The sequence below is a fragment of the Cupressus sempervirens genome, chromosome 2, assembly GCF_028749045.1.
Source record: "Cupressus sempervirens isolate cs-2001-9-10 chromosome 2, ASM2874904v1, whole genome shotgun sequence".
Classification (NCBI taxonomy): domain Eukaryota; kingdom Viridiplantae; phylum Streptophyta; class Pinopsida; order Cupressales; family Cupressaceae; genus Cupressus; species Cupressus sempervirens.
The window spans coordinates 216,394,657-216,407,849 of record NC_143119.1 but is presented as its reverse complement, the minus strand read 5'-3'; the positions used below and the strand labels follow the sequence as shown (position 1 = coordinate 216,407,849).

Here is a 13,193-nt window from a genome sequence, read left to right as displayed (position 1 = left end):
TTATATTTAATTTTTTCAATCATATAGAACAATAAATCAAAAGTATACAAAACTATCAACTTAACCCTTGCACCTTAAATCAAAAGTATAAAAACTATCAACTTAACCCTTGCACCCTTAAAAGATACAAGTCCTAATTGAAGGTACATCTATTGAACGAAAAGATCACATAACAATACAAGCACGATCACATAACAATACAAGCTTCTCATGAAAGATGCACATAACAATATAGGCTTCTCATGAACCAGTGATCGTCAAAGAGTCCAATTTCACCCACCACTGGGAATTTCCAATTTTACACACCACTGGGAAGATCATATAGTAGAGATTATTCAAATGAAAGTATGAGTTTTTATAAAAACTTCTAGTTATATATTCTTCTATTATATATCATTCACAATTATACCCACAAATAATATACATCAACTTTAACGAGACCAAACAAAGCACAAATCGATTGAATAGGGAAGATGAACATAACAAATCTGAATTTTACAAATCACTGCGCAGATCACATCGAAATTATTATTAACGGCACTAGGGTTGCAGTTTGATTGAATTCAGTGATGATGGCGGCCATGGCGGTGATGAGCATGGTGAGGTTTATACTTGTTAGCCTCGTGGTGTTCATACGCAGCGTACCCCGCCGCCCCAACTGCCACCGCCCCAGCTATTTCCGCCTCCTTTTTATGCCTCGCTGCGTGTTGTGGATCCACTTTCGCCTCATGCCCCTCGTACTGCCATTCATTCCTATAATTATTAATCATCGATCATTTTATTATTGTCAAGATATAATATAACAAAATTACTAGTATAGACTTGATAAGTAGGAGATGATTTCCACAGCTAGTCAAATTGTGATATGAATATCAGGATTTAACTGTGTGATTTATGAGTCAAACTCGATGACTCATGAAACATGGGTCATCGAGTTTGACTCATAAATCACACAGTTAAATCCTGATATTCACATCACAATAGTATAGACTTACCAAGGCGAAAGTCCCGGCTGCCATAGCTCCCATTTCAGCCATATGCTCACGATGCGTGTGCTTCTTTGCCTCTTCCTCTGCATAGAAATTAGAGTAAGGCGCTAAAGAATAAGCCCCCGTTGCTGCAAGATAAGCCCCTGCTGGCGGTGGCAGCTGTGCAAATGGGTATAACCCGCCTTCTTGCTGCCCATGGTGGTGATGACCGTGACCGTGATGGTGGCTCATCTTTCTTCTGATAAAAAAAAGCCTCTGCAAAGTGCCAGAGAATCTCAAAATCGTCTGGTGAATGGAATTGGATGAAGGGGATTTCTTCAATGAATGGAATTGGGCTTAGAGGAATTCTGTGATGAAATGTGATGAGGGTCGAAGTGGGTATTTAAAGAGAGAAATAGAGACCGCGTTTACTTAGTAACGAAGAATGAAAACGGTACCGCGTCCCTGGTGTGATTTACCAACCCAACTTGAATATAAAAATGGAGGCTGCAATTTCCCCGCAGGTGGGCAATTTGGACAGGTTATACTCATTAAAAATGGCGACTTTAACTTTGGCCTTGATTTTCTCCCGCTTGGATCGGACGGCATTGCTAGCTTCTATTACCTCTATCTGGTTTGGCCGGTGGAACATTTACCATTGAAGGCAATCTTTCGTTTGAAAATTTGTCATCTTTGTCTAGATTAATGTTTTCGATCAGGATTTGTGCTCTTTCATTGAATGAGTCGAGATAATGGGTCATTCAGTGTTGATGTAAGCAAATTATATATGGCTTTCCTCAAGTTTTTCTAGAAGTTTTATATATGCATTTGGTAATAGTTTTAAATAAAAAGATTGACATTGTTACCTACTATGAGTGTATAGTAATTATTTTAAAGAAAATTAAACTTTTAAAAAGTAGTTAGATAAGAATTTACATGGTTTTGATGTAAGCAAAATATATATAGTTTTCTACAAGTCCTTTTTAGAAGTTTTATGTGTGCATTTGTTTAAAAAATATATGTCATATTGTGTAATATAGGTGCATAATAATTATTTTAAAGAAAATTAAAGTTTTAAAAAATAGTTCAATAAGAATTTAAATTAGAGTTTTCATTTTATTTATATTTATTTTGCAAATAATAAGAATGAATTTTTATTTCTTATCTATTCTATCATGTCATTAATATGTAAGATAATTATACATTTGAGATTGTTTAATTGGTCAACTTTAGATTCAACTTTACAATAGGAAAAAAGACTCGTGTTTCTATATAGATTTTTTCTATAACATATGATTTTTTTCATTTGATAGTATGGTTGTAGTCAAATAAATCCCATAAATATCAAAGGGATATGCTATTCAATAGTCTTGTTCATTGTCCATTAGCTCAAGTAATCCATTGATAATTTAGAAATAACTTTCTCAAAGCACATTCATGTGTGTGTGTGTGTGTGTGTGTGTGTGTGTGTGTGTGAGAGAGAGAGAGAGAGAGAGAGAGAGAGAATTGGTGAATGACTTTGAACTAGATGCACGCAACAAAAAATAAACCAATAAACAAACATGTCATCCCCGTCCAATAGCTATGGTAAATTCAAGCATTAGTTTGATGAGGATTATCTATAAATTATGTATAATAGATTGTACTTGTTAAAATTATTATGCATTTGACTAGATTTATCTTTTTTGAAACATGCACAGATATATGGTTTAATTTTTTTTGAGACCAAGATCTTATCATCTAATGCATTTACATATGCCTCTTTGTTTCATTCTTCTTACCTTTCTTGTTTTCAAAAGCCAAATTTCCTTTTTGAAGGGAAAGTAAGTGAATGAAAAATATAATAAAGTTTCCAATACTTTTGTTTTTCCTTCCTTCAAACAAAATACTCTAGGAATTTCAATAGATTAAAAGGATTCATAAAAACATGTTCTTCAAATATTATTTTTGTTCTTATTGTTGCAATTTCTATGGTATGTCCATTGAATCCTAATAATATACTTCCTAGAAATAATACACTTCCTAGAGCTTATAGTGCTTACACATTTTGTAACTTCAATAGAGTTATCAGGGATACCACACAATCATGCATCAATCTCAAGCACAAATCACAAGATCTTATACAAACAATGATCCACTTGGAAGGTGTCGTTAAAGATGGAATTGCATCTACCAATATATGATTGGTTACATGTGTTTCTATATCTAATGAATAGAAGTTTGAGGTGCATTGTAACATTGTCTATGATGATAATATACAAGTTGTGCATCTTGAATCAACCAATGTAACATCCAAAAACAATCTATTGTAGGCACAATAAAAATGATTACTTATTTTTCTTTCTCATATCACCTCCACTCTTTTGATTACAATTTCCAATGAAAACAATATTTTGTAGGTGAAATAAAATAAATTAATTGATTTTCTTTTTTACATCACTCCCCCAATCTTTTTTATTATAATTTCCAATCAAAAAAATAATTATTATGGGCTATTGTATATTGAAAGAGAAATGCATGATCATGTAAAGAGGGTGACACAAAAAGTCACATTTATTGTAGAAATCTTGTTACATTTTGTATACGAGGAGAGCACATGGATTGTGCTTCCTTACAACCAATCAGGGAGTGACACATGTCACAGGGTCATTGGTTAGAGAAAGAGGGGTTGAGGGGTCAACAAAGGAGGCTCAAAGCTCATAAAGACCCTCATAATGGCTTGTAAGAGCAATGAATGGGCTTGTAAGAGTCATTTATGGCTTTGCAGGCTTCATAAAGTTTTATGGTCGGGATATTTGTGAGAGAGTTGAGATATTTTGACTTGGGTTTGATTAAGAAAGTCTTAAGCTTGACTTAGGAATGTGCAAATGATTAAGGCTTGGATTAGGCTTGGGTTAAGATTAGATTAGGCTTGTTAGAGATGGGCAAGTGGATGGCATTTAATAAGGGTGGGTGAAGGAGGAGATATTTGTTGGCTTTGGCTTGGGTTAGCAAGTCTTAACCCATGTTTAGGGAATGTGACAAGGTTAGGGGGGGATTAGGATTAGGGTCAAAGATAAGGATTGACATCTTCTAGAAGAGTCTAGGCTTTGGATGAGGATGAAGACTTTGTAGAAGACTCTAGAACTTCCTAGGATGAGGATAAATAAGGTTTTTAGGAAATAAATAAAGTTTTATTTATTTCAAGGGTTTGGGTTGAGATATTTATTAAAATATTTTTTAATAAACATGAGGATTAATATTTAATCTTAATTAAATATTTTGAGTTGGGATTAGCGGTAGGAAATGATGGGATTAGCCTTTAATCAAAATTAAAGAAGGATTAGAAGATTTTGGAAGAGGTTAGTGGTCTTAAGAAAATTGGCCAAGTTTTGGGAAAAAAATAAATAAATTATTTTATTTTTAATTTTTGGTCAATTTATTAATTAAATAATTAATAAATAAGGAAATAATGTTTAAATAAGATTTAAACATTTTTGGGAGGGATTCCTTAATTAAATATTTTTAATTAAGATATAGGGATTTAATGGCATAAAAATAAATTAATATTAAATAATTAATTAATTAATAAATGATGATGTCATCAGGGACCTTTTTAGAAAATAAAAATACTTTATTTTCTAAAAGATTTTTAGGTGTCTACATTTTGCCCCTCTTTGACATAGTGTTGAAACAACACTATTTCAAAGAAGTTCAGATATAAACGACATGGAGATGACTTTATGGAGCAACACAGTTTCCCCAGTCTTGGGTAGAAGAGAGAGAATGGACTGCATGATGCCCCCTCAAGCAGGTGATATGGAGAGAAAATGAGGCTCGACAATTTCTTGAAAAATACAAGAATCCAGGATGAGCAAGGAGACTCAGATTGGCAAAGAGAAGGGGCTGAATTAGCTCAAACTCTCACTACGGGAGAATGATAAAGGGAGAATCAGAGGCACAAGAGTAAATAAGCTTAAGACTTCAGGGAAGATGGAGGATGAAGGAGCAGAGCGCCATTAAAAGGAATCCAGGATAAGGGAATGGATGATGGGATGAGATAAAGCTAAGGCAACAGGATTTCAAAGAGTCAGATTGTCTGAAGATGGGTGTTAGAGATTCCTAGAACTAGGATTATGGATCTCGAAAGATGAGGCTTGGTGGATTGATTTGATGGGTGGATCCCTAAGACTAGGATTGTGGATCCCTAAAGCTAAGAGTGATGATTGATTCTAAGAGATACGGTTGCACAAGCTAGGGTAGGAGAGACGGATGCTGGATATGGATGGGGGATAATGGAGATGAAGGGAATCCATTGAAGCTTTTTGAGCAGGGGGATACTTCAAAGAGAAGTACCACCATGTAGTTGAGCACTAGATTTGCTATGGGACTGTTGGTTAATTGCCAAGGGTACCAAGAACATCAAGGCCTTTTCACCAACTATCCAGAGGACTGACGGACTAACTCAAAACAAACACGCAAGGATTGCCCTAGTAGCACACATGAAACCTAGAGGAAACAGCGTGGAACTGACACTAGTTAACCCACAAGCAAAAAAAAAACAAATGAAAGACTTGATCAAAATCGTACACTCAGAGTGCCCCATTCGCAACATACCATGATATGGAAGATCATGGCAACCTTGAGGAGGGAACAAAAAGATTTCTTGGAAAAGATACTTCAAGAACCAAAAGGGAAGATTCCAAATCAAAAGAAAGCGAAAATCCAAAAGAGAACTATTTGCCAATGAGATGGGTAGGACGAGGTACTAACGGACCAAGATCAGACATGAGGAAAGCTATATCCTGCAAGGATCTATCGGAGAGCACCTAAGCTGGAGGATTTGGATGAGTGATGCACTTGGCAAGCTGAACTGAGAAGGATAACACTTTGATGATAGGAGATCTAGCTAAAGGATGCATTGGAATAGCTAACTAAGATTTGTGCGATGTGTGCAAGATGTTGATTAAGGATGAATTGACATGAAAGCTGGATAGATACAATGGTACTAAGCTAAAGAGGATGTACAAGCTGATGAACCAAGATATGGTACAAATGTACAAGTTGTTTTGGACAAGATTGGATATACAAGCTATGATAAAAGGTATGATAGAAGCATTGGATACAAGATTATTTACAAGCTATACAGGAGCTCCAGATGATAAGATAGCGGGATGGCTCAAGTTGGTGCAAGATGCAGAAGCTAAGGATGAGGTGATAGCGGAAGATATGGATTTGGCAGGGTGCATCCAATGATGATGATAATTGTGCGACCAAGGATGGGGACAATGCTAAGGTTGGTGGTAGATGAGCTGATAGATGGCACTAGAGTGAATGGCTAATGAGAGGATGACATTGGATTTGCATGAGGATAGCCTAGACCGAGATACCAATCACAAGGGAGGATGGACAAGACAAGATCTCCAAGGAATACAGTGCCCCCAGTTAGAAGATGACATGCGGAAGGAGGTCTTACGATGGATATGATAGGATTGAAGCTAGGATGGAAAAGCTGAAGGCGCTAGGGAGATGGATGATAGCTGGGATGATGGGGTGAGGTTGCAGAAGATAAGTGGATAGTCATAGATAAAAGTTGGAGGATGAAAGATAGGTGGATAAATTGGAAGATGGAGTTGGATGGCAAGATGTGACCAAAAGCATGAGGATGATAGGCTAAGCTGGGGATGGCTAGATTACGCGTGACGCTTGTTTGCCAAGTTTTCATCATGGTACTTGTCCAAGGCGCTTGAATTGCCAAGTTTTCACCAATGGATGCTTTATTTTTTTTTTCTTTTTTGACTTTTTGACTTTGGACTTAGCTAGAATGATTTTGGCTTTCTTCAGCTATTTTTGGCTTTTTTGGGATTTTTCACTAGCTATTGGTACACTAGATGTGTGATTTATGCAATAGATCGGATTAGATGGGATTGATGGTAGGAGATGGAGGGATGAAAAGGCTGGAAAGGAGCATGAGATGGGGATGCTTGCAGGATCAACATTGGCACATGTTGGGATGGGTGTGAAAAGAGCATATGGGGGATAGATGGTAGATGCGGGCTTGATGGAGGATTTTTGGAAGTGCGCTTGGGGAGATAGGCACCCAAGATGGAGTTAGGAGATGGGGGAAACGAATCACAAGATGGAGAATTATCAATGGTGGATGCCATTATGCATTGGGTTTCAACTTTTTTCTTTGGGATCCACATGGTTTTGGATTTTATTTTCATAGGCTTTTGCATTTTTTTGCATTCTTTGATTGGATTTTGCCTTTTTGGAGTATGTCTTTTAGAATAGACATATGATTGCCTAGGATGTGGATTTTTAGCTTTATGCATTTTGAAGTTGGCATTCACATTGTTGTGGTAAGCTTTGGGAAGATGGTTAGGAGAAGCTTTGTGAGATGGAGAGGATATGGAAGAGCGTGTAGGGGGATGATGATGGATGATGTTCCCTGATATGTGCCTTTGTTGATCTTGCGTAGGAATGGAGGGAATAGGATTTTTATGATGTCTGATAGGAGGATGGAGGATGGTAGATTTTGGGACATGGGGACCCAAAATGGATTTAGCGGATGAAGGGGGGATATGGTAGGTTGTTTTGGGTTGCAAAGATGGTGGAGGAGGGATGACATAAGATTTATTGAAGGAGTGATGGGAGGCTGGCATGGTGGGCCTGGAGATAGGCTTGGTTTGGGGATGGCGTATACCAAAACTTTTAGATGGTGAGCCTTTGGATACATATCCAAGACCATGAAATCCTGGATTCTTTTGTGCAATAATAGGCTTTCTAATTCCTTGCTCTTGTGGTCCTAAACCTTGACCTTGATAATGCCATCAATTGAACATTTGAACGTGCTGAGGAAACTTTTTTCTTGTAGAAAATGGTAGAAGTGCTTTATTAGATGTACTGCAATGGGGAGATACTATTCTTAATTCTTCTACTAAGAGGGGGCCACCATGGATGAATGTAAGTGAACCAAGAGGGTAGATTATAGATGGTGGAATAGCTTGGATAGGTGGTAAGATGGAAGCATGGAGTGGAGGAGATGGTAGGATAGGATCTTGATTTAGCTGATGGGATGAAAAGATATCCTGCAGTAGAGGAGGTATGGCTTGAGGTTTTGGAGATGGAGGGGATGGTGACTGCACTATGGATGGAAGACATGGTACAATGATATCTTTGTTTATACTTTGTGGTATGTCAACATGCTTTTGGGCAGGATCTTGATAGGATTGGATTGGAGTGGATGGTGCAATAGGAGGTGAAGGGATGGATTCTTCAAAGGCAGTGGATGGATAGATGGGAGATTTGATAGTGGAGATGGGTGAGTAGAAGATGGATGCATAAGGGTCATTACGGGAGATTTGGGAAATGCTTGGAGGTGATGTGGATAGGATTTGGAGGGATTTGACAGGCGGTGGGATTTTGATGCTTGCGGGAAGTGGAAGGATTTTAAGCAATTTGATGGATGGTATGGGGATGATAGCTATGGGAGATGGAGGTGATATTATAGATGGGGAAGCTTCATCAATGACTACTTCACATGGTTGGATTAGATCACATAGCTTATCGACTATTGGAGGCATCTTTTCTTATATTTTCTCTAGGAGATTCATGGGGACTCATGTGTCGGAGGTGGAGGTGGTGGATTGAAAGGAATAGCTAGTGTGATGGGGGTGGAAGATTGGAAGCTTGGTTGATTGGGTGATGGGGGAGAAGCTGGGATATGAGATGGCATGACTAGATAGTTTGGAGGAATGCTTGGATTTTGGGAGATGGTTGGCAGAAGGCATCTAAGGCTCTCAAGATACCCGTTATAGTCAACAAGATTTTCATCATCATTGGAATAAGATGTAGTGGGAGAAAGGACAATGCGACCAAACTCATCATGATAGGGTCGGGATTTCATGTTTTGATGATGAGTTGGATGGGGATGGGGTCTTGCATATGGATGAACACGGAAGCTCATGGTTGGATTGGCTGATGAAAGATTTCCTAGGGAGAGTCAAAGCTGCATGACAGACCTAAGGAGGATTGGCTGGAGATTTTTGGCTTTCCTGTGGATGGAAGACTTCAAGGATATGCTGTCAAAAAGTGAGAGTTTTTCTTTCCTATGTGTAGGATTGGTGGCTTTTGGTGTCAACTTGAGGATAGACAAATGATCCTATGGGCATGACACGAGATTGACCACTTGTGGATCCCAACCTTTAGCTTAAGGTGATGAGGGATGACAAGTGACAAGGCTAGATTACCCTAGATAAAGCTCTGTCAAAGGGATAACCTTGGGGAGATTGAGGGATTTGGATAGATTGATTGGATAGCAAACTCTGATAGAGTAACAACAATTCCTTAAAGGCTTGGGTGATTTTGGATTGGGTTGCTAGTTGGATAGGGGGATGATTTGGATGGAATTTAGATTTGGGATAGATTCGGTTGCGACAGGGGAGCTTGGATGATTTTCTGATGAGGCAGTGACTACGCTAAGTATGCCTTGAGCTAGGAGATTTCTACTTTTTTGGGATTTCAACCAAAGTTGGCAAACATTCATTCAAAAGCTATGAACAAACAAGCAGAGAAAAGTTTGGAGCAAGAACGTCAAACACACCAACATCCTAGGAAGCTTTCTACAAGGATGAAATTTGGTTTAGCTAGGGAGTCCTCGATATACGCAAGGTACGTGAGGCCCAAATCCATAGATGAAACCAAAAAGATGTCACACAGGCGAGAGGAGCGGTAACCCACTTCTCCTCTTTCACTTCTCAAGGGTATAAAGTTCCTTGAGGCTTAGCTCGAGTGATAGAATTTTGATCCCAAGAGAGGTGTCTTTGGATTGACCTCCCGATCTTTATACTCCACTGGAACGTTGGAGTTGAGGTTGTCCCAAGGGGTGATGAAATCCCCAAGAAGGCCTCCTAAAACTTAAACAAGATTTTGGATCCTAATCTTATGAACCCAAGATGGCCTCAAAAGAAGACAAGGGGAGAGAAGACTTGGATGATCTTGGGCTAAAAGACAGAGTTCTTTTCCAACTGACACTTAAGTTTTCTAATCTAGACTTTTTGAAAACACACGTGATTAAGATGCAAAGGTTCAATTCCAATTTGAAATGTTCCAACAAAAGAGAAGTGATCAAAGAATGAATACACAAAGGAGAGTTAGGGTCAACAAGAAAGTAAACTAGCGGGCCTGGAGGCCCTCCACGTCAAGTATCGATTAATTTCCTTTAAGGCATTCAAGAGTTGGTGTTTTTTCATTTTAAGGCCAAAACAAAAATGTGTGTAAAGTTTGATTTCAAGCACGCGCCTGGAGGCCCTCCACGTCAAGATTTGTTCAATTTTTATGCCCAAATGAAGTGTTAGCGAGACTAATGTGCATTCAAGAAATTTTCTATTTTAGAAAAACCAATAAAAACTCAAGTGAGTGGAGTTTGATTTTTGTGGAGCATTTAACACCTTCTTAGGTAGACCCATCCCCATATATGGCACTGATATTGTAGCCAATGGTTAGAATGATGGGTGATTAAAGAGGGTGAGTCCAACAAGAAACTCACTCAAAGTGTCTTTATTTGTTTTTATAACTTAGAAAGTTTCTAAAATGTGGATTCTTTTTATGCCCCAAAAGATGAAGTGTGATGTATGATAATGATTATTTGATCTATGGCATTCAAGATTGGATTTTTTATGCATTCCAATGAAAAAAACAAACTTAATTTTAATCCATGGCACTCAAGAGTGATTTTAGCAACATGCATTCAAAGACAAGTGTTTAAACATTCAAGTTCTTTCCTTCGAGCATTCAAGATTGAGATTTTGTGTGTTGTTTTAAGAACTTTGAAGTGCTTTGTTTTAACCTTAGATCATTCAAGATTGATTTTGTTTGAACTAAAATTCAAAGAGGAAGGAATAGGGATGCTTTTCTTTCCATTTTAGATCATTCAAGATTTTTTTTGACTCAAAAAAAAATGACTCTTTGGACTTTGGTTTTCATGCAAGATTTCGTGTTCTAGTTTGCATGTTTTAAGCCCAAAAATGATATTCCTAGATTGTTTTGATGCATGAAAAACCTAGGAAACATTCAAGATTTTGCAACAAGACATTTGTTTGGAACAAATAACAAAGCTTTTAGGAAAATTTTGGCAACCATTTAGGACTCTTAGCTTTCATGAGATTTTAAAAGAACTTTAAAATATTTGCAAATGAAGTTCATTTTATCCCTGATTGATGCTTTGAGTTTGATTTAGAAATTTGTGTGCACTTAGTGTTGATTTTGAACCTTTTGAAATGGAAACTTGAAGTTCTTTTTAATTTTCCAAAAATGAAGTGTTCCTAACTTTGCATGAATGCATCTAAAACCTTGATGTTGCAAGGATGAAAATGATTGGATTGATTTAGTTTCGTTTGTTAAAAGATTTTTTTGCAAAATTTTAGTTTTTAATGGATTTAAGTATGATTTGGGGGTTCATTTTAAGCACTAAAACAAGGTGTGTATGATTTTTCTCCCTTAAAAAATAAAATTGGCCAAGATCCCACAAGAAGACGAAGAAGAAGTAGATGGAATAGAAGAAGAATATAGACAAGAAGAGGAAGAAGAATTCCAAGTGCTCCATCCACCTATAAGCTTGAAAAATCTAAAAACACTATGAGATAGACTATGAGTTCCTTTGTCTTCTACATGCTTATGTGGACGTGCAAAACCAATTTATACAATCCTACCAATCACCCAATATAAGATATTAGCTAAATTAGCATAAAAACACATAAAAATGGCTATAAAACTAATGAGAATGACCCATGTAGGGTCCCACCGGGCGTGCCGAAATGTATACGAGGATTAGTAATGCAAAGAACACTAAATATCAAATCAAAAGTATTCACAAAACTAAATAAATGTAACTTCAAGATAGACTAAGATGAGCTCTCAATTGAGAATATGAGCCATTAATGGGCTCTCTCAATGAGAAGCTCTCTCATTGAGTAGCTTTGTCTAATTAGATAGGATGTATGCTCGATTCTCCAAAGGCTTCAATGGTGTTCTTGATGGATTTTGGCTTGGGTAAATGGATTTGATATAAAATGGCTTCTCAAAAATGGCATTATGGCTTTACTTCATGATCAAAATGGCATTACTTTGTTACTATGGGTGATTGTGTTAAAATGGCTTGGGAGAGGATTCCTTAAATAGGCAAAGGGCTTGAGGGATCAAGAGCTAGGATGCAAGGATGGGAGAAAGCTTATGGAAGGTTTAGATTGAATGAGAGGAGAGCACATGGATTATGCTTTCTTACAGCCAATTAGGGAGTGACACATGTCACAGGGTCATTGGTTAGAGCAAGAGGGGTTGAGGGGTCAAGAAAGGAGGCTCAAAGCTCATAAAGACCCTCATAATGGCTTGTAAGAGCAATGAATGGGCTTGTAAGAGTCATTTATGGCTTTGCGGGCTTTATAAAGTTTTATGGTTGGGATATTTGTGAGAGAGTTGAGATATTTTGACTTGGGTTGGATTAAGAAAGTCTTAAGCTTGACTTAGGAATATGCAAATGATTAAGGCTTGGATTAGGCTTAGGCTAAGATTAGATTAGGCTTGTTAGAGATGGGCAAGTGGATGGCATTTAATGAGGGTGGGTGAAGGAGGAGATATTTGTTGGCTTTGGCTTGGGTTAGCAAGTATTAACCCATGTTTAGGGAATGTGACAAGGTTATGGGGGGAATTAAGATTAGGGTCAAAGATAAGGATTGACATCTTCTAGAAGAGTCTAGGCTTTGGATGAGGATGAAGACTTTCTAGAAGAGTCTAGAACTTCCTAGGATGAGGATAAATAAAGTTTTTAGGAAATAAATAAAGTTTTATTTATTTCAAGGGTTTAGGTTGAGGAGATATTTATTAAAATATTTTTAATAAACATGAGGATTAATATTTAAACTTAATTAAATATTTTGAGTTGAGATTAGGGGTAGGAAATGATGGGATTAGCCTTTAATCGAAATTAAAGAAGGATTAGAAGATTTTGGAAGAGGTTAGTGGTCTTAAGGAAATTGGCCAAGTTTTGGGCAAAAAATAAATAAATTATTTATTTTGGGATTTTTGGTCAATTTATTAATTAAATAATTAATAAATAAGGAAATAATGTTTAAATAAAATTTAAACATTTTTGTGAGGGATTCCTTAATTAAATATTTTTAATTAAGATAAAGGGATTTAATGGCATAAAAATAAATTAATTAATTAAATAATTAATTAATTAATAAA

At 37.0% G+C, this 13,193-nt stretch overlaps 1 protein-coding gene across 1 annotated transcript; it reads right to left on the bottom strand.

Moving 5' to 3' along the window:
• Positions 1 to 430: 430 nt before the first annotated feature.
• LOC149571811 (uncharacterized) lies at positions 431 to 1,354 on the bottom strand. Its single transcript, XM_089813226.1, has 2 exons — positions 996 to 1,354; positions 431 to 740 (listed from the first exon to the last, which is right to left on the bottom strand). Exons 1-2 carry the CDS (start codon positions 1,218 to 1,220, stop codon positions 564 to 566), a joined length of 402 nt encoding a protein of 133 aa, XP_089669352.1. The 5' UTR covers positions 1,221 to 1,354; the 3' UTR covers positions 431 to 563.
• Positions 1,355 to 13,193: the final 11,839 nt, after the last annotated feature.

Coding starts and splice junctions, on each gene's coding strand:
- LOC149571811 (XM_089813226.1), bottom strand. CDS start 1,220: ATGAGCCACCATCACGGTCACGGTCATCACCACCATGGGCAGCAAGAA. Junction 741..995: donor CAGCCGGGACTTTCGCCTTG/GTAAGTCTATAC, acceptor AATGAATGGCAG/TACGAGGGGCATGAGGCGAA.